Source organism: Anolis carolinensis, chromosome X (assembly GCF_035594765.1).
Source record: "Anolis carolinensis isolate JA03-04 chromosome X, rAnoCar3.1.pri, whole genome shotgun sequence".
NCBI classification, from domain to species: Eukaryota; Metazoa; Chordata; class Lepidosauria; order Squamata; family Dactyloidae; genus Anolis; species Anolis carolinensis.
The window spans coordinates 2,102,838-2,127,826 of NC_085847.1; the positions used below are offsets into that span (position 1 = coordinate 2,102,838).

At 40.2% G+C, this 24,989-nt stretch overlaps 1 protein-coding gene across 2 annotated transcripts in view; it reads left to right on the forward strand.

The window, feature by feature from the left end:
• ptpn11 (protein tyrosine phosphatase non-receptor type 11) overlaps positions 1-24,989 on the forward strand; it is a 33,721-nt gene that overhangs the window by 4,096 nt on the left and 4,636 nt on the right. Inside the window, exons 2-15 of one of the 2 annotated variants that reach the window (XM_062958340.1) lie at positions 6,945-7,067; positions 8,273-8,467; positions 8,562-8,754; positions 9,785-9,901; positions 11,824-11,937; positions 13,467-13,563; positions 15,482-15,561; positions 18,336-18,530; positions 20,585-20,716; positions 22,034-22,188; positions 22,292-22,359; positions 23,329-23,480; positions 23,629-23,741; positions 24,794-24,897. In XM_062958340.1, the coding sequence (XP_062814410.1) occupies positions 6,945-7,067; positions 8,273-8,467; positions 8,562-8,754; positions 9,785-9,901; positions 11,824-11,937; positions 13,467-13,563; positions 15,482-15,561; positions 18,336-18,530; positions 20,585-20,716; positions 22,034-22,188; positions 22,292-22,359; positions 23,329-23,480; positions 23,629-23,741; positions 24,794-24,866 (1,807 nt within the window). In that variant the 3' untranslated portion in view covers positions 24,867-24,897. The remainder of the gene's footprint in view (positions 1-6,944; positions 7,068-8,272; positions 8,468-8,561; positions 8,755-9,784; positions 9,902-11,823; positions 11,938-13,466; positions 13,564-15,481; positions 15,562-18,335; positions 18,531-20,584; positions 20,717-22,033; positions 22,189-22,291; positions 22,360-23,328; positions 23,481-23,628; positions 23,742-24,793; positions 24,898-24,989) is intronic. The other variant, XM_062958341.1, reaches the window with a different exon arrangement.

Consider the following 24,989-nt stretch of genomic DNA (forward strand, 5'->3'; position numbering starts at 1 on the left):
ATCCCCCAGACTCCTCCAGAGTTGAAAAGAGTAGGAAAGGGTTAAGGGAGAGGCAGTGGGCGGGGTCATGCAAATTCTTCACCAATTGAGAGAGTAAGGAGTACTGGGATGCCTGTGGTGGAGGAAACACATGCAATCTAGGATGAAATTGTCCCCGAATGAAAGGATAGTGTTGGGAGAGGACATTGGCAGGGTTTGGGCCACATGTTCATGGCGCTCGCTATAACCTGCAATGTCATTGGAAGGAGTGCTTTTGGTGGCTTCGCGGCACTGTGGGTTGTAACTGTTTGTGGAGGCTGAGTGTGAAAGTGGACATCTCCATGACATACACACATACGGATTTTCACTTTTATTATATGTGTGTGATATATATATTAGAACCTCGCAATGGGTGGGATCCCGGCATGAAGCCGGCCTCCGTCTGCGTCTCCGGAAGCTCTGGGCATACTTTGGGCCGCCTCCAGCTGCCTCCTGGCCTTCTATTTCCGGCCCGGGCCACATGCCTCTTCCCACTGGAAGCCAAATATACCTGGGGTGCTTTTGCAGGTTCAGGATCTATGTTGGTTTCTGTCCGATTGCATCCAAAAGGCATGGCGAGAAGGCTTTTCCCACCTCCTTCCCACCCCAGCAATGCCTTTGTTTCATCATGAAGCCAAAAGAGTGATTCTAGGGGAACATTTTGATGCGTCACAAGGCTTATTCTCTGCTGTTGTGCTTCTCATCGAGGAATTATTAATTTTATTATTATCACTATTATTATTTAATTGATTATATTTTTCAGAAAATACAAACCCGAAGTCTGCAAACAGACATCAAGTGCAAGAATACAAACCATAAGACAAAGTAGAAGTACATTTTCATCATATAAAACACATACTACTACTGCAACCACTAAACATTTCGTAATATAGTAGAGTCTATCCAACGTAAATAGACCGGCAGAATGTTGGATAAGCGAATATGTTGGATAATAAGGAGAGATTAAGGAGAAGCCTATTAAACATAAAATTAGGTTATGATTTTACAAATTAAGCACCAAAACATCATGTTATACAACAAATTTGACAGAAAAAGTAGTTCAATATGCAGTAATGCTCCGTAGTAATTACTATATTTACGCATTTAGCACCAAAATATCATAATATATTGAAAACATTGACTACAAAAATGTGTTGGATAATCCAGAGGCTTGGATAAGCGAGTGTTGGATAAGTGAGACTCTACTGTATTTATATCCCGCCCTTCTCATTCGAAGGGACTCGGGGTACACAATTGGCAACAATTCGATGCCGACACATAATTAAACATAACAGTAAATAAAATCCATTACAAACAATTAATACAGTATAAAAATATAAAACATATGGTTAAAATCCTTGGGTGAGGGTCCTGGTGGGCTTATATTCAGGTCGGCTTATACTCAAGTATATATGGTACATTTATTATTTTTCTCTATTATTATTGGTATTATTACATTTATTATTTTCCTCTATTATTGGTTCTACTATTGCTGTATATATCTTTGGTGGCGTTCAGAGTGCTCTTAGATTGCAGGTGAACTATACATCCCAGGACCTAACACTCCTATAAATCATGGAGAGTTCTCCCCAAACCTTTTTAGTATGTTCAGTTGCTGATCAGTTCCTCTGTGCCATAGAAAAGAATAGGAAAGGGATAAGGGAGAGGCAGTGGGCGGGGTCATGCAAATTCCACGCCAGCGGAGAGAGTCAGAAACACTGGGATGTCTGTGGTGGAGGAAAAACAGAAAATCTGGGGGGAAATTGTCCCTGAATGAAAGGCTTCACTTGGATGGTGGGTAGGATAGTGTTTGTGGAGGATATTTTTCATGTTCATGTACTCGCTATAACCTGCAATGTCATTGGAGGAAGGGCCATTGGTGGTAACTATAGCTATTCTTGGAAGTGGAAGCTTGTCTGTCGAAGTGGACAACCCAGCCACACACACATACATATTTTCACTTTTATTATATGTATAGATAATAATAACAACACTTTATTATTATTATTATTATTAATAATAATAATAATAATAATAATAATAATAATAATTTTATCTCTCTCAGACTCAAATCATTATAATACAATTTAAAATATGAAGATATACACACATTAAAATAGAATTACATATTAACAATATTAAAAATGTCCAACTCCGGCTTGTCCTGACTTTACCCTCCCACGTTTTGTATTCTGACCATTTTTCCCTCTTGGTTTTCCCAGAATGTCGAAGCGCAAACACTGATGCATTAATGCCGACAGCACATTGGAAATAAAATTTGCCTTCGTTAATGGTTGTCGGGAAAGCTTCCGCCTGTAATCGGCTGTATTAATTGTCGCTCTCAGATTAACATCGTCTCGGCAGAGACGGCCCACCCTTTCAGAGTAATGAATAAATGCAATATATATATATATGAATGATTCACCAGGTTAAGGTTTGTGATTACGTTAAAGATATTTGAGTGAAGGGTAGCAAATTGTTCATTATTTTAAAAGGTCTGGGCTTTCTGCGAAAATGTCAGAAAATAATCCCAAATAATGATCTCCAATCTTACCTAAACAGGAGGATATAGCCAGTTATATCTATGTTGCATTTTTTGCTGATTTGGGGTTGATAATATGATTGAATGGCCTTGCTGTGGGCTTTGCTGTTGTGTGTTTTGAAAATGGGTGCTGTTGCAGGCATATTATTAGCCGTTATTATGATGATGGTTATTATGATCACCGTCATCGTCATTAGCCGTGATTATCATTGTCGTTAGCCATTATTATTATTGTTAGCTGTTATATTATTAGTCATTATTGGATCTCCATCTCCCCTGTTGAGAAATCCAATACGCAATGGATCTGAGCTCCAATTTCATGCCTGCTTTATTGATTTTGATAAGGAATGCCACTGTGGAGGTGTGTTTTGAGCACTGGAGTAGACTCGACCACATTTCTATTCCTATTCGGATTGAATTCTTATTCATTGGCATCCCCACCGACCCCTGTTTGGACTCTTCATCCGCCCTACAGGGCGGGGCTAGGGGTGGGGGCGGGGCCTCCTTCCAATAACCTGAGACAGGCATGAGCCTCTATACCTCTCCTTTTAGGACTAAAGGTCAGGGCTAGGGACAGGGCTGAGCCTCTGTATACCTTCCCTGAGGCAGGGTATAGAGATTCAGCCCCGTCAGGCACTTGGGAAGAGGCCCCGCCCCCTCCTCTAGCCCCGCCCCTTGTGTCCTGGCAGGCGCCGCAGGACAGGGATAGTGGCTCAGCCCTGCCTCAGAGCTCGTAACTCCGCCCATCCGTCCTGGCCGCCCATTTGTGGCCCCGCCCACCTCCCCTCCCAGCCCTGCATCTTGGACTAGGGGAGAGGCTCAGCCCCGCCCCCTTGAGCAGGAGCCACGCCCACCCTCTCTAAGCCACGCCCCCCTTTCCAAGGGGCGCTGAGTCATATTTTTTCTGGAAAGGGGGCGGCAGGCCAAATAAGTTTGGGAACCACTGCTCTAAATCTACTGATAGGTTTAACTACAGCCCATATGCGGCCATCTAGGTCATGTACTCAGCCCTTGCCCTAAACTTACGGTCGCCCTAAGTCTGAAAGGCACACAACAACAACAACAATCCTAATTAACTTGAATGATAAAATCACAGAGTTGGAAGAGACCTAGTGGACCATCCAGTCCAACCCCATTCTGCCAAGAAGCAAGAAAATCACATTCAAAGCAACCCTGACAGATGGCCACCCAGCCTCTGTTTCAAAGCCTCCACAACACTGGGGCAGAGCGTTCCCCTGCTGAACAGCTCCCAGATCTTTTTCACACTGATATTGGTGATGGAGCTTTCCAAAGTGTTGATGACTACCCAGTGCCATTCCTTTGCTTGTCTCTAAAGTTGAGGCCAAGGGCCGTGGTGGCGCAGAACTTGCTGATTAGAAGGTCAGCGAGTCAAATCCATGGGATGGGGTGAGCTCCCGTTGTTAGCCCCAGCTTCTGCCAACTTAGTAGTTCGAAAACATGCAAATGTGAGGAGATCAATAAGTATCACTCAGGCGGTTCCCATGCAGCCATGCTGGCCATATGACTTAGGAGGTGTCTATGGACAACGCTGGCTCTTCGGCTGAGAAATGGAGATGAGCACCACCCCCCAGAGTTGGTCTCAACTAGACATAATGTCAAGGGGAACTCAGCTTTACCCAAGTTGAGGCCAACATGGGCAACTGTCATCTTGGCTCGTTTTTCTGAGCCCAGCGTCACCAATACTCCGAAGTGCTCCTTTGGCCTTTCAGGCACCTTGCGCTGCTTACATCCCGAGATGGGAAGCCCAGGGTGAGCCCAAACGTTGGTGGAATTTGCCAGATTTCTAAAAATAATGCCCGCTGGGTTTGAACGGTGGAGGCGGCAAATGCCGAGCCCCTGCGGAGGCTTGCCAGGCCCGGCGAGGCACTATCTTCCTCTCCGTTTGGGGTTGCCGTGGGCGGTCATGACCAAGGGGATATAGGGAGCGCTTGGGCACCTGAGCAAGACATTACTGGGCTGGACATTAGTGGAACCTGTCATCCCCGTGACGCTTAAGGAGACTCCGTCGGGGCTGAATTGTCTCCAGGATCCACCTGAGCTCCAAGCATGAGGTTACCTTCTTCGTTTGATTGGTACCTAAAGCGAGGGGTGTGCAAAACAACCGAAATCTGTTCTATTTTCGTTCTGTTTTTGTTTCAAATTTCAGGTTCTGTTTTCGGGAAGATTCCAGGAAATTTGGATTCGTAATTCAGGATCCAGAGTTCTGTTTTAGGAAGAATATTCCCGAAAATAGATCCATGGGTGGGGTGACAGGACAAAATTTGAAACAGAACGGATTTCTGCCATTTTTACATTGGATTTACATTGGAATACCGCCAATCTCTGGACCTGAATATACTGCACAAGACTTATCTAACCTGAAATGATTTACTGTATATACTCGAGTATAAGCCTAGTTTTTCAGCCCTTTTTTCAAGCCTGAAAAAAGCCCCCCTCGGCTTATACTCGGGTGAGGGTCCTGGTTGGCTTATATTTGGGTCAGTTTATACTCGAGAATATATGGTACATTTATTATTTTTCTCTATTATTATTGGTATTAATACACTTATTATTTTTCTCTATTATTGTTGCTACTATTACATTTATTTTACTCTATTTTTATTTTTATTATTAATACATTTATTATTTATTATTATTATCTGATATTATTATTATTACAGTAGAGTCTCACTTATCCAACACTCGCTTATCCAACATTCTGGATTATCCAACGCATTTTTGTAGTTAATGTTTTCAATACATTGTGATATTTTGGTGGTAAATTCGTAAATACAGTAATTACTACGTAGCATTACTGCATATTGAACTACTTTTTCTGTCAAATTTGTTGTATAACATGATGTTTTGGTGCTTAATTTGTAAAATCATAACCTAATTTGATGTTTAATAGGCTTCTCCTTAAATCTCTCCTTATTATCCAATATATTCACTTATCCAACGTTCTGTCGGCCCGTTTAGCTTGGATAAGTGAGACTCTACTGTACATTGGAATACCGCCGTTCTCTGGACCTGAATATACTGCACAAGACTTATCTAGCCTGAAATGATTTATTTTAATATACGGTAGAGTCTCACTTATCCAAGCTAAATGGGCCGGCAAAAGCTTGGATAAGTGAATATCTTGGATAATAAGGAGGGATTAAGGAAAAGCCTATTAAACATAAAATGAGGTTATGATTTAACAAATTAAGCACCAAAGCATCATGTTACACAACAAATTTGACGGAAAAAGTAGTTCAATATGCAGTAATGTTATGTTGTAATTACTGTATTTACGAATTTAGCACCAAAATATCACAATATATTGAAAGCATTGACTACAAAAATGGCTTGGATAATCCAGAAGCTTGGATAAGCGAGGCTTGGATAAGTGAGACTCTACTGTATTGGGTTTATGGTTCCTGTCCCCTTGATCAGGTTGTGTAAGTGTTATTTATTGCTATTTAATTGTATAGTTTTATTTTAGTATAGTTTTATTTTGTTTAATAATGTGTTATTACGCTGTTATGTAATGTATGTGTTGTCTTTATGATTGGAAACCGCCCTGAGTCCCATCCGGGAGATAGGGCGGTATATAAATTAATTATTGTTATTATTATTATTATTATCATTATTATTATTATTATATTATGACACAGCAAACAAGATAGACATGCTGGATTTCATATCACAAAATCACAAGTCGACCACTTCCCAAGTGTCTAGGACTGTGTGATGTATTTTCGGATGATGCGTGCAGATCCCAGTAGGGTGGCCTTTTGCAGTTGTTATTATTATTATTATTATTATTATTATTATATTTATTTTGTACACCCCATCAACCCCATTCTTTGAAGACAGTCTAGGTCTTCTTCTCTGTGTTTGGAGATAGCTCTCTGCCTCTGGTCACCAAGGCTAACCTCAGAAAGTTGTACGTTGTAAGAGGGTTGCTTTGCTTTCCTTTCCGGTGATAGGGATGCAAGAAGTGACAGAAACGAAGAAAAGGCTGGTGTGTCATGATCGATCTCTACTTTCATCCCCAGTCTTTTAGGGATGCTGGTTGGGATTTTTAGGGTGATTTACTTGATGATTTGGGGGTCACCTTGCTGAGAAAGATCCAAGTTCTCTCCTTTTGCAGCAGCTCACCTCTCCGGCTTTGTCATTGTTGACGTTTTAGTAGGTCACTGTAGGGGTGTTATTCAATGCAGAGTTTCAGACTTTGAAAACAGTTTTAAGAAAACGTGTTGTCGAAGGCTTTCATGGCCGGAATCATTGGGTTGCTGTGAGTTCTCCGGGCTGTCTGGATATTTTTGTCCGCCACCGTCAAGTACTCTATGGCTGTTCTCTGTCATTCTGTGACGAAGGACTCTGTTCTTGTTCTCAGGTGGTTCCACCCCAACATCACTGGTGTGGAAGCCGAGAACCTGCTCCTCACCCGAGGCGTGGATGGCAGCTTCCTGGCCCGACCCAGCAAAAGCAACCCGGGCGACTTCACCCTCTCGGTCCGGTAAGTTGAATCAACAAAACCTTTTTTAAATTCTAGTGGTAGACTGAGGCTCCTTCCTTCCTTTCTCATTTTCCTTCATGCATATACATCTTCATATCACCAGCAACAACCTTTGTGGTACAAACAGACAGAAAAACAAACATATGTACGTTCACTTTTATTATATACTGGCTTGGGTATCGTGCAATGTACGGGTTATTTGAAAAAGTCATCTATCTATCTATCTATCTATCTATCTATCTATATATATATATATGGGCCCCTGGTGGCACAGTGCGTTAAAGCACTGAGCTGCTGAACTTGCGGACCAAAAGGTCCCAGGTTCAAATCCTGGGAGCGGAATGAGCACCCGCTGTTAGCCCCAGCTCCTGCCAACCTAGCAGTTCGAAAACATGCAAATGTGAGTAGATCAATAGGTACAGCTCCGGCGGGAAGGTAACGGCACTCCAGGCAGTCATGCCAATGGCCACATGACCTTGGAGGTGTCTATGGACAACGCCGGCTCTTCGGCTTAGAAATGGAAATGAGCTCCAACCCCCAGAGTCGGACATGACTGGACTTAACATCAGGGAAAACCTTTACCTTTACCTTTATATATATATATATATATATATATATATATGGATTTTATGAATGGTTAAGTTGGGCATGTGTGGCAAGTTTGCTCCAGATGCGTCATCGGTGGGGTTCAGTGTACTCTCCGGCTACAGGGTGAACTACAACTCCCACCATAGTGAGTCAGTCCCCTCAAAGCCCTACAATAGTTCATGGTGGTTCTGTGTGCTGTTTGGTGTATTGCCGGTGGGGGTCACAATGTCTCTGGATGGAGGTGAACTACAATCCCTAAAAATCAAGGTCAATTCCCACGAAACCTCTCCAGTATGTTCAGTTGGTCATGGAGGTCCTTTGTGCCAAGTTTGGTCCCAGTCCATCGTTGCTGGGTTTCAGAGTACTCTTTGATTGCAGATGAACTATAAATCTCAGTACCTACAACTCCCCAAAATCGAGGTCAATCCCTTCCAGACCCCACCAGCACTCAAATTTGGGCATATCGGGTATGCGTGCCAAGTTAGATCCATCCTTGTATAGGTTCATAGTGCTCTCTAGATGTAGGTGAACTACAACTTCTATGAAACAAGCTCTGTTCTTCCCAAGGCTCTTCAGTATGTTGTGTTGGTCATGTGGGTCCTGCCTTCTCTGCCTAGGCGCAATGGGGCGGTCACCCACATCAAGATCCAAAACACGGGCGACTACTATGACCTCTACGGTGGAGAGAAGTTTGCCACCTTGGCCGAGCTGGTCCAATACTACATGGAACACCACGGGCAGCTCAAGGAGAAGAATGGCGATGTGATTGAGCTCAAGTACCCGCTCAACTGTGCCGACCCCACATCGGAAAGGTGAGTTTTGCTTGGAGGGGGTCGGTCCGGACGGGATTTGAGATCCGACCGAGATGCAAAGCATGATCTGCTCGGTTCCATGGTCTTTCCCCAGGTGGTTCCATGGTCATCTGTCTGGGAAAGAAGCCGAGAAGCTGTTGACGGAAAAAGGAAAACACGGTAGCTTTCTGGTCCGCGAGAGCCAGAGCCACCCTGGAGACTTTGTCCTGTCGGTCCGGACGGGAGATGACAAAGGGGAGAGCAACGACGGGAAGTCCAAAGTGACCCACGTCATGATCCGATGCCAGGTAAAAAAAAAACGGGGAGATCGCTGGACTAGGCTGGCTCAGGATGTTTTAAGTGCAGAGATGAAAAGCTTCTTCACTTCACTTCACTTTATTTCTTAATTAGTCGCTCTCCACCAGAGTCCTCCGAGCGACTTACAATTTAAAATATCATTCCACAATATAGAAAACATTCATCATAATAACATTCAACAGTGACTATTTGGCAAATTAGATCTGATTTACTTAAATGCACAACCAAACAGCCAAGTGCTTTTACAAAAGGTCGCAAAAGCTGGGTCTCCAGTTCTGAGTCTTCTTCTTTCTACGACGACAGGAACTAAACGTAGTAAATCATTCAGTTTCTGTCTACTTTGTTGAAAGTAAGATGCCCTTGACTTGCCTTTCTTGGCGTTGACTTCAGCTTCCAAACACTACATGTCAGCTCCTGGCAACAAAACAGCCACCTCCTACGAGCTACCAGCTCTAAGCAGAGCTCAGCTAAGCTAAAAACTACAAATTTAATGCTTTGTTTTATACAGTAAGCAGATAACACACCCAACTAGGCCATAACAGCTGCTTTACTGCTGTGAGAAAAATGATTCAGATCCTTGCAATTCTATAGTAAGCTATTAGTAATGACTTCCATCCCGACTGTCACTTCCTTGACTTCAGAAGAAGTCATGGGCACAGCTCTGTCATGCTTAGGCCTAGCACTTCAAGAAAGGTCTGCGGTCCATCCCAACTGCCATAGTCCTGGTCTCAAAAGAGAGAGAAGAAGAGGAGGCCCAGCTCTATCATGCCTAGGCCCAGAACCCAACAGAAGGCCCTCCTGCCATCCCAATGTCTCAGAAACAAGAATTACATCATGTTGACATTCAGACGGGAGTCTCCTAATGTTACGCCGACTGAACAGATTGGTCGTTCCCTTCCTAAGTTCCTTTCCAAGTTTGATTTGCTGAGTTCCTGCTCCAGAATAAATGTCTGTGCGTGATCAAATGTAGGTTCTTTTTGTGCCGGGTGGCTCATTGGCCTCTTGCGTTTCCTTTTGAAGGATATGAAGTATGACGTTGGCGGCGGGGAGAAGTTTGACTCCTTGACCGACCTGGTTGAACATTACAAGAAGAACCCCATGGTGGAAACCCTGGGCACCGTCCTTCAGCTGAAGCAGGTAAGAAGGCTCGTTCGGTGGCCCTTTTCCTCACGTTTGTGGTTGAAACGTTGCTATCCAAGAGGCTCCATGTTTTTCCTCCTAACCTTTCATCGCTTTGTAACGTCCAAACAGTTTGGACTCCCATTTGGGGAGAAAGGCGGCTGGATTTAAGGCGGGCAAATAGTTAAATCAAACCCAAATACTTTCCAGATGTATTATTGTCATCCTACCAACTTATGAAGTTGCACAGGTTTCGCCTTCTTCAGTAGGGAAGGTGCCGCACACCCTAATAATAATAATGATAATATAATAATAATAATATGTTGACCCTGTATAATTTTTGCCTCTATATATATATATTGCACTATGCTCAGAGTCATTGTTCTGATATGCTGTTTTATCCTACTTTATGCTGTTATATAGTTTTATTGTTTATATTGTTTATATTGGCTTTATTGTATGACTGTGTATTATATGTGACATTGGGCTTGTTCCCCATGTGAGTCTCCCTAGGGGAGATGGGAGCGGGATATAAAAATAAAGTATTAATAATAATAATAATAATAATAATAATAATAATAATAATAATAATAATAATACAGTAGAGTCTCACTTATCCAAGCTAAACGGGCTGGCAGAAGCTTGGATAAGCGAATATCTTGGATAATAAGGAGAGATTAAGGAAAAGCCTATTAAACATCAAATTAGGTTATGATTTTACAAATTAAGCACCAAAACATCATGTTGTACAACAAATTTGACAGAAAAAGTAGTTCAATATGCAGAAATGTTATGTTGTAATTACTGTATTTACGAATTTAGCACCAAAATATCATGATGTATTGAAAACATTGACTACAAAAGTGGCTTGGATTATCCAGAGGCTTGGATAAGCGAGGCTTGGATAAGTGAGACTCTACTGTAATAATAATAATAATAATAATAATAATAATAATAATAATAATAATAATAATAATAAGAAGAAGAAGAAGAAGAAGAAGAAGAACTGGTGGGATCACAAACCTGCAAAGGTTGTGGAAAATGAACACGCAAATAATAATAATAATAATAAGAAGAACTGGTGGGATCACAAACCTGCAAAGGTTGTGGAAAATGAACACGCAAATAATAATAATAATAATAACTTTATTTTTATACCCCACCTCTATCTCCCCGGAGGGGACTCAGGGCGGCTTACATGGGGCCAAGCCCGAATAAAAACAGTAGCAGTATAAAACACAGCAATAGACAACAACTTGCACAATAAAAAAATAAATAAATTAAACATTAGCCAATAAAAACAAGAACTAATAAAAACATGGATTAAACTGAGAGATTGTAAAAGTAGACTGGGTAATGGCAAAGATACTGTGGGACTTCCGAATCCAGACTGACAATGTTCTGGAACACAACACACCAGACATCACAGTTGTGGAAAAGAACAAGGTTTGGATCATTGATGTTGCCATCCCAGGTGACAGTCGCATTGAAGAAAAACAACAGGAAAAACTCAGCCGCTCTCAGGACCTCAAGATTGAACTTCAAAGACTCTGGCAGAAACCAGTGCAGGTGGTCCCGGTGGTGATGGGCACACTGGGTGCCGTGCCAAAAGATCTCAGCCGGCATTTGGAAACAATAGACATTGACAAAATCACGATCTGCCAACTGCAAAAGGCCACCTGACTGGCATCTGCATGCATCATCCGAAAATACATCACACAGTCCTAGACACTTGGGAAGTGTTCGACTTGTGATTTTGTGAAACGAAATCCAGCATATCTATCTTGTTTGCTGTGTCATACAACGTCGTTGTGTCAATAATAATAATAATAATAATTTGACACAGGGAGAGAAATGGTGCACATAATCTCAGGAAGATGGAGCCGACATAATCTCAGGAAGTGAATCGAGTTTTGTAAACACATCTCTCCTCCTTGCAGCCCCTCAACACCACGCGCATTAATGCAGCGGAGATCGAGAGCCGGGTCCGGGAGCTGAGCAAGCTGGCGGAGACCACCGACAAAGTGAAGCAGGGCTTTTGGGAAGAATTTGAGGTAAGCAAAGGGAATGGAGCCAACAGAAGGCCCTTCCGTGTCCCACGCAGAGCGCATGCCATGTGCCCATAGGTCCTTGCTCTCATCATATTTATATGCGCACACTCCTATCGCACCGCTAGGGGGAGTTGTGTCCTTGCTGGAAGCCGTGTTTGCCAAACATTGAACGTGGCCGTACATTCCTTTCCCAACCTCTTTGGGTTGGGAAGGTCTGTAAAAACCCGGAGCATCCATTTCCGCCTTTCACTTTCACAAAACTTCATCCCGGGGGCAGCTTGGTCCCTTTGGTATCACTTTAGTATATTTATTAGACAAACATACAAGGGAGAAAGGTATAAAAGTCGGGGGAAAAGAAAGTGAGAAGTTGGGGATAATGGAGTTATTGTTAGTAAATGAAGTCTTGACCCATATCTAGTATTTCGCTGGGTAGGAAAAAAGGCAATGTACGTAGTTATAATATAATATATAATAATCATATTATGTTATAGTAATAATATAATATATTGTATATGCATATAATATTAATACTATAATGTAATACAGTATGCTAATAATTATACACTATTATAATGGTATATTTATATTACATGTAATATTACTAATAATATTACAATACAGTAATGGAGTTATTGTTAGTAAATGAAGTCTTGACCCATATCTAGTATTTCGCTGGGTAGGAAAAAAGGCAATGTACGTAGTTATAATATAATATATAATAATCATATTATGTTATAGTAATAATATAATATATTGTATATGCATATAATATTAATACTATAATGTAATACAGTATGCTAATAATTATACACTATTATAATGGTATATTTATATTACATGTAATATTACTAATAATATTACAATACAGTAATGGAGTTATTGTTAGTAAATTAAGTCTTGACCCATAATTAGTATTTTGCTGCGTAGGAAAAAGGCAATATATTAATATAAAATAATCATATTATGTTATACTAATAATATATTGTGTATGCATATAATATTAATAATATTATAATGTAATACAATATGATAATAATTATACACTATTATAATGGTATATTTATATTACATGTTATATTACTAATAATACTACGATATAGTGTTATAGTACAATATAGTAATATATAATGCTTATATTGTGCTATACAAATAATATAATATATTTTATATACATATTACTTGCCCTGAGTCCCCTTTGGGGTGAGAAGGGCGGGATATAAATGTCGCTAATAATAATAATAATAATAATAGTTATTGTTATTACATCTAAATTTCCATTACACTAATTTTCATTACTTAAGGTATTTAAAAGTTCATATCTCCTCTATAACAAAAGAGGAGAGATATTATCACCTAGTTTTCAATCTGATAGTCGTACCTGCTAATGTCCTCTTGTATTTTCTCATAATGTTCTTTCTTCTTTTCTTGGATAATCATTGGTCACATTTATTATTATTATTATTATTATTATTATTATTATTATTATTATTATTATTATTGTCTTTGCTGTATATCTTTTGGTTTTCCTGTAGACTCTCCAACAGCAAGAATGCAAGCTCCTCTACAGCCGTAAAGAAGGCCAGCGCCAGGAGAATAAGAACAAGAACCGTTACAAAAATATCCTGCCCTGTGAGTACTGTTTCATCCCCATTCCTGTCTTCGAACTCTTGTCTTCCCCAGTTTGGAACCTTTTGGATGTATCATGGGTGGGGTTGAGTGTGCTCTCTGGCTGTAGGGTAAACTACAACTCCCACCATAGTGAATCAGCCCCCTCCAATAATAATACATTCTAATATTAATAATAGATACATAGCTGCTTTGAGTCTCTTTTTAGGAAAGATAAAGTGGGGTAGAAATAAATAATAGTAATAATACATTCTAATATTACTAATAGATACATAGCTGATTTGAGTCTCTTTTTAGGAAAGATCAAGCGGGGTAGAAATAAATAATAGTAATAATAATAAATTATAATATTACTAATAGATACATAGCCGCTTTGAGTCTCTTTTTAGGAAAGATAAAGCGGGGTAGAAATAAAACATAGTAATAATAAATTCTAATATTAATAATATATACATAGCCGCTTTGAGTCTCTTTTAAGGAAAGCTAAAGCGGGGTAGAAATAAAACATAGTACAATAAATTCTAATATTAGTAATAGATGCATAGCCACTTTGAGTCTCCTTCGGGAGAGATCAAGCCAGGTATAAATAAATACATAATAGTAATAATAATAATAATTTCTAATACTGTATTACTAATAGATACATAGCTGCTTTGAGTCTCTTTTTAGCAAAGATAAAGCGGGGTAGAAATAAATAATAGTAAAAATACGTTCTAATATTAATAGTAGATACATAGCTGCTTTGAGTCTCTTTTAAGGAAAGCTAAAGCGGGGTAGAAATAAAACATAGTACAATAAATTCTAATATTAGTAATAGATGCATAGCCACTTTGAGTCTCCTTCGGGAGAGATCAAGCCAGGTATAAATAAATACATAATAGTAATAATAATAATAATAATTTCTAATACTGTATTACTAATAGATACATAGCTGCTTTGAGTCTCTTTTTAGCAAAGATAAAGCGGGGTAGAAATAAATAATAGTAACAATACGTTCTAATATTAATAATAGATACATAGCCGCTTTGAGTCTCTTTTAAGGAAAGCTAAAGCAGGGTAGAAATAAATAAATAGTAATAATAATAAATTATAATATTGCTAATAGATACATAGCCGCTTTGAGTCTCTTTTAAGGAAAGCTAAAGCAGGGTAGAAATAAAGAATAGTAATAGTAAATTCTGATATTAATTATACATACATAGCCGCTTTGAGTCTCTTTTAAGGAAAGCTAAAGCAGGGTAGAAATAAAGAATAGTAATAGTAAATTCTGATATTAATTATACATACATAGCCGCTTTGAGTCTCTTTTAAGGAAAGCTAAAGCAGGGTAGAAATAAAGAATAGTAATAGTAAATTCTGATATTAATTATACATACATAGCCGCTTTGAGTCTCTTTTAAGGAAAGCTAAAGCAGGGTAGAAATAAAGAATAGTAATAGTAAATTCTGATATTAATTATACATACATAGCCGCTTTGAGTCTCTTTTAAGGAAAGCTAAAGCGGGGTAGAAATAAATAATAGCAATAATGCATTATAATATTAATAATAGATACATAACCACTTTGGGTCTCTTTTTTGGAAAGCTAAAGCAGGGTAGAAATAAAGAATAGTAATAGTAAATTCTGATATTAATAATACATACATAGCCGGTTTGGGTCTCCTTTGGGGGTATAAATTAATAATAATAATAATAATAATAATAATAATGATGATGATGATGCTAATCCCCAGCACAGTCAACTGCAATATCAGCAATCAAATCAATCAAAATCAATAAAAATAAAAACTTTGCTCGGCCCGAAAGCAGTTCGGCATCCTCTGCTTTCAAGTCCGGGCACCTTATTGTGCGGGCACCTTATTGTTATGAGGACACCCTGATCCACGCTTTCCTAAGGTGCCCCTTGTGTCTCCTCCTGCCAGTTGACCACACCAGAGTTGTTCTTCACGATGGCGATCCCAACGAGCCCGTGTCCGATTACATCAACGCCAATATTATCATGGTAAGAATACTTGGACTTTGGTGGTGGGGGTGGATTTCTACGGCTCTTTGGGAATACAGTAGAGTCTCACTTATCCAACGTTCTGGATTATCCAACACATTTTTGTAGTCAGTGTTTTCAATACATCGTGATATTTTGGTGCTAAATTCGTAAATACAGTAATTACAACATACATTACTGTGTATTGAACTGCCTTTTCTGTCCAATTTGTTGCCTAACATGATGTTTTGGTGCTTAATTTGTAAAATCATAACCTAATTTGATGTTTAATCGGCTTTTCCTTAATGCCTCCTTATTATCCAACATATTCGCTTATCCAACATTCTGCCGGCCCGTTTACGTTAGATAAGTGATACTCTACTGCAGGGGTCCTCAAACTTTTAAAGCACCATCCTTCAGACTGTTGAGGGGCCAAATTATCATTTGAAAAAAAAAGCCCGAAAAAATTCCTGTGCACACTGCACATATCTTATTTGTAGTCAAAACAACAACAATAACAATGAAAGACCAATATAATATTTAAAAATGAAAATAATTTTAACCAACATAAACCTATCAAGATTTCAATAGGAAGTGTGGGCCTGCTTCTGGCCAATGAGATAGGTTAATTAGGATTGTTGTTGTTGTGTGTCTTCAAGTCATTTCAGACTTTGGGCAAGCCTGGAATAGTCTAATTCCCTTGGAATAGTCTAATAGGAGTATTCCAAGGGTCGCTCCTTGAGTATTCCAAGGGTCACTCCGAGACTATTCCAATGATCACTTTTAGACTATGTATATACACTATATTATATTATTAGCATAGCACAATATTAGCATTATATATTACTATATTGAACTATACCACTATACTGTAATATTATATGTAATATATAACATATAATTAATATTATTATATGGTGTTGTTATTAATACTATATTGTATAAAATGATAATATTATTATCAATATCATATGTATATACAATATATTATATTATTAAAACTTAAATAAAATATTATATTATAAATGAGGGCAGGGGCCAGGTAAATGACCTTGGGGGGCCGCATCTGGCCCCCGGGCCTTAGTTTGGGGACCCCTGCTCTACTGTATTTGGTGTTTCATTGGCCGCATGGAGTTCGGGGCTGGGTGTTGTAGACCTCTGAGGTCATGTCAAGCTCAAATTCTAATTTTAGGTGGATGTTGTAGTTGGCATGCTCTAGGGCAGGGGTGTCCTTGGGCTGACGAGAGAGTCAAGTTAATTAGGATTGGGTTGCTGTGAGTTTTTCGGGCTGTCTGGCCATGTTCCAGCCCACATCTATGGCAGGCATCCTCAGGAGTTGGGAGGTCTTGTTGGAAACGAGGCAAGTGGGATTTCTATCCCTGTGGAATGATGTCCAGGGTGGGAGAAAGAACTCTTTGTCTGTTGGAGGGACGTGTGAATGTTGCCATTGTCCAGCTTGATTAGCATTGAATGGCCTTGTAGCTGCAAAGTCAATCAGTGAGAGTATTTGCATAAAGGTCTGTTGGAAACAAGGCAAGTGAACTGTATATATATTTCTGGAATGATGGGAGAAATAATTCATTTCTGTTGGAGGGACGTGTGAATGTTGCCATTGTCCAGCTTGATTAGCATTGAATAGCCTTGCAGCTGCAAAGTCAATCAGTGAGGGTATTTGTATAAAGGTCTGTTGGAAACAAGGCAAGTGAACTGTATATATATTTCTGGAATGATGGGAGAAATAATTCATTTCTGTTGGAGGGACGTGTGAATGTTGCCATTGTCCAGCTTGATTAGCATTGAATAGCCTTGCAGCTGCAAAGTCAATCAGTGAGGGTATTTGTATAAAGGTCTGTTGGAAACAAGGCAAGTGGACTGTATATATATTCCTGGAATGATGGGAGAAATAACTCTTGTCTGTTGGAAGGACGTGTGAATGTTGCCATTGGTCAGCTTGATTAGCATTGAATGGCCTTGCAGCTGCAAAGTCAATCAGTGAGGGTATCTGCATAGAAGTCTGTTGGAAATGAAGCAAGTGGACTGTATATATCTCTCTGGAATGATGTCCAGGGTGGGAGAAAGAACTCTTGTCTGTTGGAGGCAAGTGAGAATGTTGCAATTGTCCACCTTGATTAGCATTGAATGGCCTTGCAGCTTCAAACCTTGCTGCTTCCTGCCTAGGGGATTGATACTATTACCGCTGTATTAACTCCTGTTTTATTGTTTTATTTTTTGTATATTGTGCAGTGTATTTATGCTGTTGTTTTTGTAAATTATGCTGGTCGGGCCTTGCCTCATGTTAGCTGCCCCGAGTCCCCGTGGGGAGATGGTGGTGGGATATAAATAAAGTTATTATTATTATTATTATTATTTTATTTTATTATGACACAGCAAACAAGATAGATATGCTGGATTTCATATCACAAAATCAGCACAGTCCTAGACTCTTGGGAAGTGTTCGACGTGTGATTTTGTATTATTATTATTATTATTATTATTATTATTATTATTATTATTATTATAGGGGAATCCTTTGTTGGGAGGTGTTACCTGGCCCTGATTGTTTCCTGTCCGGAATTCCCCTGTTTTCTGAGTGTTGTTCTTTATTTACTGTCCTGATTCTAGAGGTTTTTTTTAAATACTGAGAGCCATATTTTGCTCATTGTCATGGGCTGGATTGTGGAGGTCACCTCCGAGGCTTTGGACAATCTCAGCCAGGTCCAAATGCTTGGAGTTGGTTGGCAGGGGGTTTCTGGGAATTGCAGTCCCAATGAAGGCCCTTTTCTGGCCCTCCGAAGGCGACCGGGCCTCTTGATCTCCCTCTCCGCTTGCAGCCAGAGTTCGAGACCAAGTGCAACAACACCAAGCCCAAGAAGAGCTACATCGCCACCCAGGGCTGCCTCCAGAACACGGTGAACGACTTCTGGCGGATGGTGTTCCAGGAAAATTCCCGGGTCATCGTCATGACGACAAAAGAGGTTGAGAGAGGAAAGGTAAGGGGAGAAGTGGGCTTGTGGGTGTACTATAACTTACATCATGACAGGTTAACCCCAAGAAACTCCACCAGTACTTAAAGTTTGCTTGAGGTTCTGTGCCACTCCTGCCCAATGGGTGCCTCATTCTGAATGGGTGTTTTCCTTCCCAATGGGTTCTCCATTCCAAATGTGTGCTTCTTTCCCAATGGGTGCTCCATCCTGAATGTGTGCTCCCTTCCCAATGGGTGCTCCCTTTTGGGGAAACCCAGGACCTTGGGTGGAGTCCCTGTGCCACCCTCCCCTCTTTCCGTTGTCCCCCCCATTCCTTGGCTTTCTCTGTGCTGCTCTTTCCCTCGCTCTGCCGTTGCTCTCTTCTGCTCGAGGCCCCGAGCGGCAACAGCAGAGTGGCTGCACATCACAAACAAAGAAAGAGAAAGGATAGCGGAGGAGGGAGGGCTGTTCTTCCAGAGATCTGGCACCAAGCGGGAGCTGCTTTCCCTCGCCATCCTCCTCCCTTCTCTGCCAGCAGAACCTCGGCTACGACGCAGCATTGCGGTCTCACGGGAGGTCCTAGTTTTGTCAATGTTTTGGAGGACCATCTGTTTCTCCTGCTCCGGAACACATTGCTCATCTTGCCAGGAAGCCTTCCGGTCGGTGCTCAACTCCCGGCTTGCGTGGGGTGTGCCCTGGTGTTGATGAAACATGGATTGGCGCGGGAGACGAGGAGATTCTGGAGATTCTGGAGGAGGCCCAGAGCTAGTGCATGGAGCAGCCAAAACAGGAGTATTAGTATTAGAGTGTAGTACAATATTATGATCAATATTATATGTACACACTATCTATCTATCTATATATATATAAAAGGGTAATGAAATTTCAGCCTAGGACACAACCCCTCATCCATGCCTCTACGTTCATACAACAAAAAGAAAAGAAAAAGAAAGTCCTAATTAGAGGGAGAGGAATAATTGTTTTTATCCAATTGCTGCTAGTTAGAAGGCTAAGCTCTGCCCACTTGGTTTCCTAGCAACCCATTCAGCCCAGGGGACAGGCAGAGTTAGGTCTCACTTAGGCCTCTTCCACACTGCCTATAAAATACAGATTATCTGATTTGAACTGGATTATATGACAGTGTAGACTCAAGGCCCTTCCACACAGCTATATAACCCATTTAGAATCTTATATTATCTGCTTTGAACTGGATTATTTTGACTCCACACTGCCATATAATCCACTTCAGTGTGCATTTTATTCAACTGTGTAGAAGGGGCCTCATATAATCCAATATAAACCGAGGGGAGCTTTTTCAGCCGCATAAAAGAGCTGAAAAACTAGGCTTATACACAAGTATATACAGTACTTTAATCGAGGTATCAGTAGTTTAAATGTTTTTGAATTTTTATGTAAAACTGTAACTTAAGATATGACTGTCCAACTCTGATTAAATCCTTATTTTCATCTTCTCCAATGTAAATGGGCTTATGTATCCTTTTAATAATAATAGAGTGAAATAATACATGTAATAATAATAAATGCAGTAAAATAATAAATGTATTGTTAATAATAAACATAGAGTAAAATAAATGTAAAAGTAACAACAATAATAGAGTAAAATAATAAATGTAAAAATAATTAATAGAGTAAAATAATAAATGTAATAATAATTAATAGAGCAAAATAATAAATGTAATAGTAATAGTAATAATTAATAGAGTAAAATAATACAGTAGAGTCCCACTTATCCAACACTCGCTTATCCAACGTTCCGGATTATCCAACACATTTTTGTAGTCGATGTTTTCAATAAATCGTGATATTTTGGTGCTAAATTCGTAAATACAGTAATTACTACATAGCATTATTTCGTATTGAACTATTTTTCTGTCAAATTTGTTGTATAACATGATGTTTTGATGCTTCATTTGTAAAATCATAACCTAATTTGATGTTTAATAGGCTTTTCCTTAATATTAATATATTGCATTATTATTATAGTATTATTATAAGTAGTATTATAAAAGTATTTTTTAAAGAATTAATTCTCTGCCCTTTTGCCTTTTTTTTCTTTCCAGAGCAAATGTGTGAAGTACTGGCCGGACGAGCATGCGCTCAAGGAATACGGAGTGATGCGCGTCCGGAACGTCAAGGAGAGCGCGGCCCACGACTACACGTTGCGGGAGCTCAAGCTCTCCAAGGTTGGACAGGTGAGTTTTGCTTGGCTTGGCATCCTTTTCATACTGGAAATGCCATCAGGGTGAAGGTCCGGTGCATCAGTATGAACAGAAGCAACGTTCATTCGGGACTCTGTTTTGGGAGGGAGCAGCGGGAGAGAAGCACGTAATTCGGAACGGCCAGTTAAAGATAATGTACAATAATATAATATATTGTATATACATATAATATTGATAATAATATTATAATGTACTACAATATAATACTAATAATAATATTGAATATATATTATATATTACATGTAATATTACTAATAATATTACAGTATAGTGGTATAGTTCAATATAGTAATATATAATGCTAATATGCTGTGCTAATAATATATTATATTGTATGTACAGTAGAGTCTCACTTATCCAACATAAACGGGCCGGCAGAACGTTGGGTAAGCGAATATGTTGGATAATGAGATATTAAGGAGAAGCCTAGGTGATGATTTTACAAATTAAGCACCAAAACATCATGTTATACAACAAATTTGACAGAAAAAGTAGTTCAATATGCAGTAATGTTATGTTGTAATTACTGTATTACGAATTTAGCACCAAAATATCACGATGTATTGAAAACATTGACTACAAAAATGCCTTGGATAATCCAGAACGTTGGATAAGCAAATGTTGGATAAGTGAGACTCTACTGTATATATAATTTGTAAGCTGCTCAGAGTCCCCTTTGAGGTGAGAAGGGCGGGATAGAAATGTAGCAAATAAATAAATACATTGGATTCCACAAACAACCGAGTACAGTTATACTAGCTATCAAACAACTCGTTGTCTGTCACACTTTCTGGGTTGTCATGAGGTCTGTTTTATAGCAATATTTCACTGATGTTGTCCCAAAGTTGACAAATATTGACAGAAGTCATCCATCCTGGAACATGTTGATTTTATCTCAGTTTCCGGGCAGATGTTGACTCTTCTTGATTAGTGTTTGCAACGCAAGCAGCTCTGTGTTGACTTCCTTCTTAACATAAAGGAACGTTGTAAACATTTCCTTAACTTAAAAGAGCCATTGTCTCTGATTAATGTATACACGTTGTTTTTCCCCAAAAGTTCGTCAGTGTTGACACTTGTAAACAGATGCAAACATTTCTCTTTGTTACAGTTCAGTAACTTTTAATTACAGTTCCACAAGCAGGTAGTTAGTCATTGCAGGCCTTAATATTAGTAGAACGGGGTCTTCAAAATTATTAGCTCTCATTCCTTCCTTCCTTTCATTCAGTTCATTCATACCCACACTTATCGAATCCACATTTTTCAAATCTGCACATCTTATTTTTGTGACAGGGCAACACAGAGCGGACGGTGTGGCAGTACCATTTCCGAACCTGGCCCGACCACGGCGTTCCCAGCGATCCGGGCGGCGTTCTCGACTTCCTGGAAGAGGTTCATCACAAGCAAGAGGGCATTGCCGACGCCGGCCCCGTTGTGGTCCATTGCAGGTACTGCCGTGCCCCGAATGCACCTCCAGCGCAACATATTATGAGAAGCACAAATCCCTTTGCTACATGTGAGTTTTTTTCCCCTCTCCTTTCTCCTTGACAGTGCCGGCATCGGACGCACGGGAACGTTCATTGTGATCGATATCCTCATCGACATCATCCGAGAGAAAGGTCAGCTCCCTTTGCTATCCCTCTAGACCTGAGTTTGGTTAGCAGGATCCCTGGCCTGCTGTGGATGATGGGATGTTTTTAATGCTTTGTCTTAGTGTTTATGCCTTTTAATGATTTTAATTTATAGTTACCGAGTTTTTCTTTTTTCTTTTTTTTATACACAATATATTATATTATTACTATATCATTCATTTACAATATTTCATTTACAGTATTAGTAAAGGAAAGAACAATACAATATTTAAAAATAAAAATAATAACCAACATATGTTTTATATTTTTATACTGTATTAATTGTTTGTAATGGATTTTATTTACTGTTATGTTTAATTATGTGTCGGCATCGAATTGTTGCCAATTGTGTACCCCGAGTCCCTTCGAATGAGAAGGGCGGGATATAAATACAGTAGAGTCTCACTTATCCAACACTCGCTTATCCAACATTCTGGATTATCCAACGCATTTTTGTAGTCAATGTTTTCAATACATCATGATATTTTTGTGCTAAATCCATAAATACAGTAATTACTACATAGCATTACTGTGTATTGAACTACTTTTTCTGTCAAATTTGTTGTATAACACAATGTTTTGGTGCTTAATTTATAAAATCATAACCTAATTTAATGTTTAATAGGCTTTTCCTTAATCTCTCCTTATTATCCAACATATTCGCTTATCCAACGTTCTCCCGGCCCGTTTACGTTGGATAAGCGAGACTCTACTGTATCAGGATTTCAGTGGGAAGTGTGGGCCTACTTCTGGCCAAGTAGGATTGTTGTTGTTGTGCCTTCAAATCATTTCAGACTTTGGGCGAGCCTATGTCTAAAACTGAGGGCGGGGGCCAGGTAAATGGCCTTGGAGGGCCGCATCCGGCCCCCGGGCCTTAGTTTGGGGACCCCTGTAGTAAACAAATAAAATAAACCTATTCCATGATACCCAGCGCTTTTCTCTTCCTGGTCTGCCCAGGCGTGGATTGCGACATCGACGTCCCCAAGACCATCCAAATGGTCCGCTCCCAACGCTCAGGGATGGTGCAGACGGAGGCCCAGTATCGGTTCATCTACATGGCGGTGCAGCACTACATCGAGACGTTACAGCGCCGGATCGAGGAAGAGCAGGTACTTGAAATGGGGGTGGGGTGGGTTCATAAGAGATGCACGTCCAGGGAGTGAGACAGTACTAGCAGTCTTGAGGATGGCTCTTAAGGTTTGGGCACTTCCCAGACCGGGCCAGGCCTGTCGCCTGACTTTCTCTTCTCTCTTCCAGAAGAGCAAGCGGAAAGGGCACGAGTACACCAACATTAAGTACTCGCTCGCGGACCAGGCTGGCGGAGACCAGAGCCCCCTCCCGCCGTGTACGCCCACCCCGACCTGCCCGGAGTACGTAGCTTCACATGACTAGCGCACACAACTTTGTGAACTCTAGTTGGCTATGTCAATTAATGTGGATGTTTGTGCAGATTCTAAGTTGTCATAATTTTTGTTTGACTACGTTGGGTTCGATTTATTGATTTCAGGGTTAGTTCATTGATGGGCCCCTGGTGGTAGCGTAGTGTGTTAAAGCGCTGAGCTGCTGAACTTGCAGACTGAAAGGTGCCAGGTTCAAATCCCGGGAGCGGAATGAGCGCCCGCTGTTAGCCCCAGCTCCTGCCAACCTGGCAGTTCGAAAACATGCCGATGTGAGTAGATCAATAGGTACCGCTCCGGTGGGAAGGTAACGGCGCTCCATGCAGTCATGCCAGTGGCCACATGACCTTGGAGGTGTCTACGGACAATGCCGGCTCTTCGGCTTAGAAATGGAGATGAGCACCAACCCCCAGAGTCGGTCACGACTGGACTTAACGTCAGGGGAAAACCTTTTACCTTTTTCATTGATGTTAGGTTTAACTTTTAATTTTTATATGGGGGGTTTTATATGTGGGTTTTTATGGGATTTTATGTTGGTGTTTTTTTTTATAGAGGCATTGAATGTTTCCCGTTGTATGTAGTCGCACCCTCATTTTTTTGGGTGGGAAACAAGTATTTTTGCGTTCCTCGCATAATAGTTGCAGAGCCGTTCGGGGTGGATTCCTTGCTTTTTCCAAAGCAAGGCAGTTTAAAAACTCTGAAAAGGAGGTCTCTGGAGCTTTGCCGTCCTGAGTCCCCCTGGGGAGATAGATAGGGAGGAATACAAATAAAGTATTATTATTTTATTGTATGACACAGCAAACAAGATAGACATGCTGGATTTCATATCACAAAATCACAAGTAAAACACTTCCCAAGTGTCTAGGACTGTGTGATGTATTTTCGGATGCGTGCAGATCCCAGTAGAGTATTATTGTTGTTGTTGTTGTTGTTGTTGTTGGGTGGCATTTTCAGGGAGTCCTTGCTTGGCTCTTTAGTGCCTTTGGGCTGACATGACAATCCTTGGTGGTTGTTATTTTTGACAGGATGAGAGAAGATAATGCCATGCGCGTCTACGAGAATGTTGGCCTGATGCAGCAGCAGAAGAGCTTCAGATGAGACAAAAGGAAAGGGCTTCCTTGCGGGGAAAGTGAGTTACCGTCTTTCTTTACGTAATAGTCGCACTCTCATTTTTTGCGTGGGAAACGAGTATTTTTGCGTTCCTCGCATAATAGTCGCAGA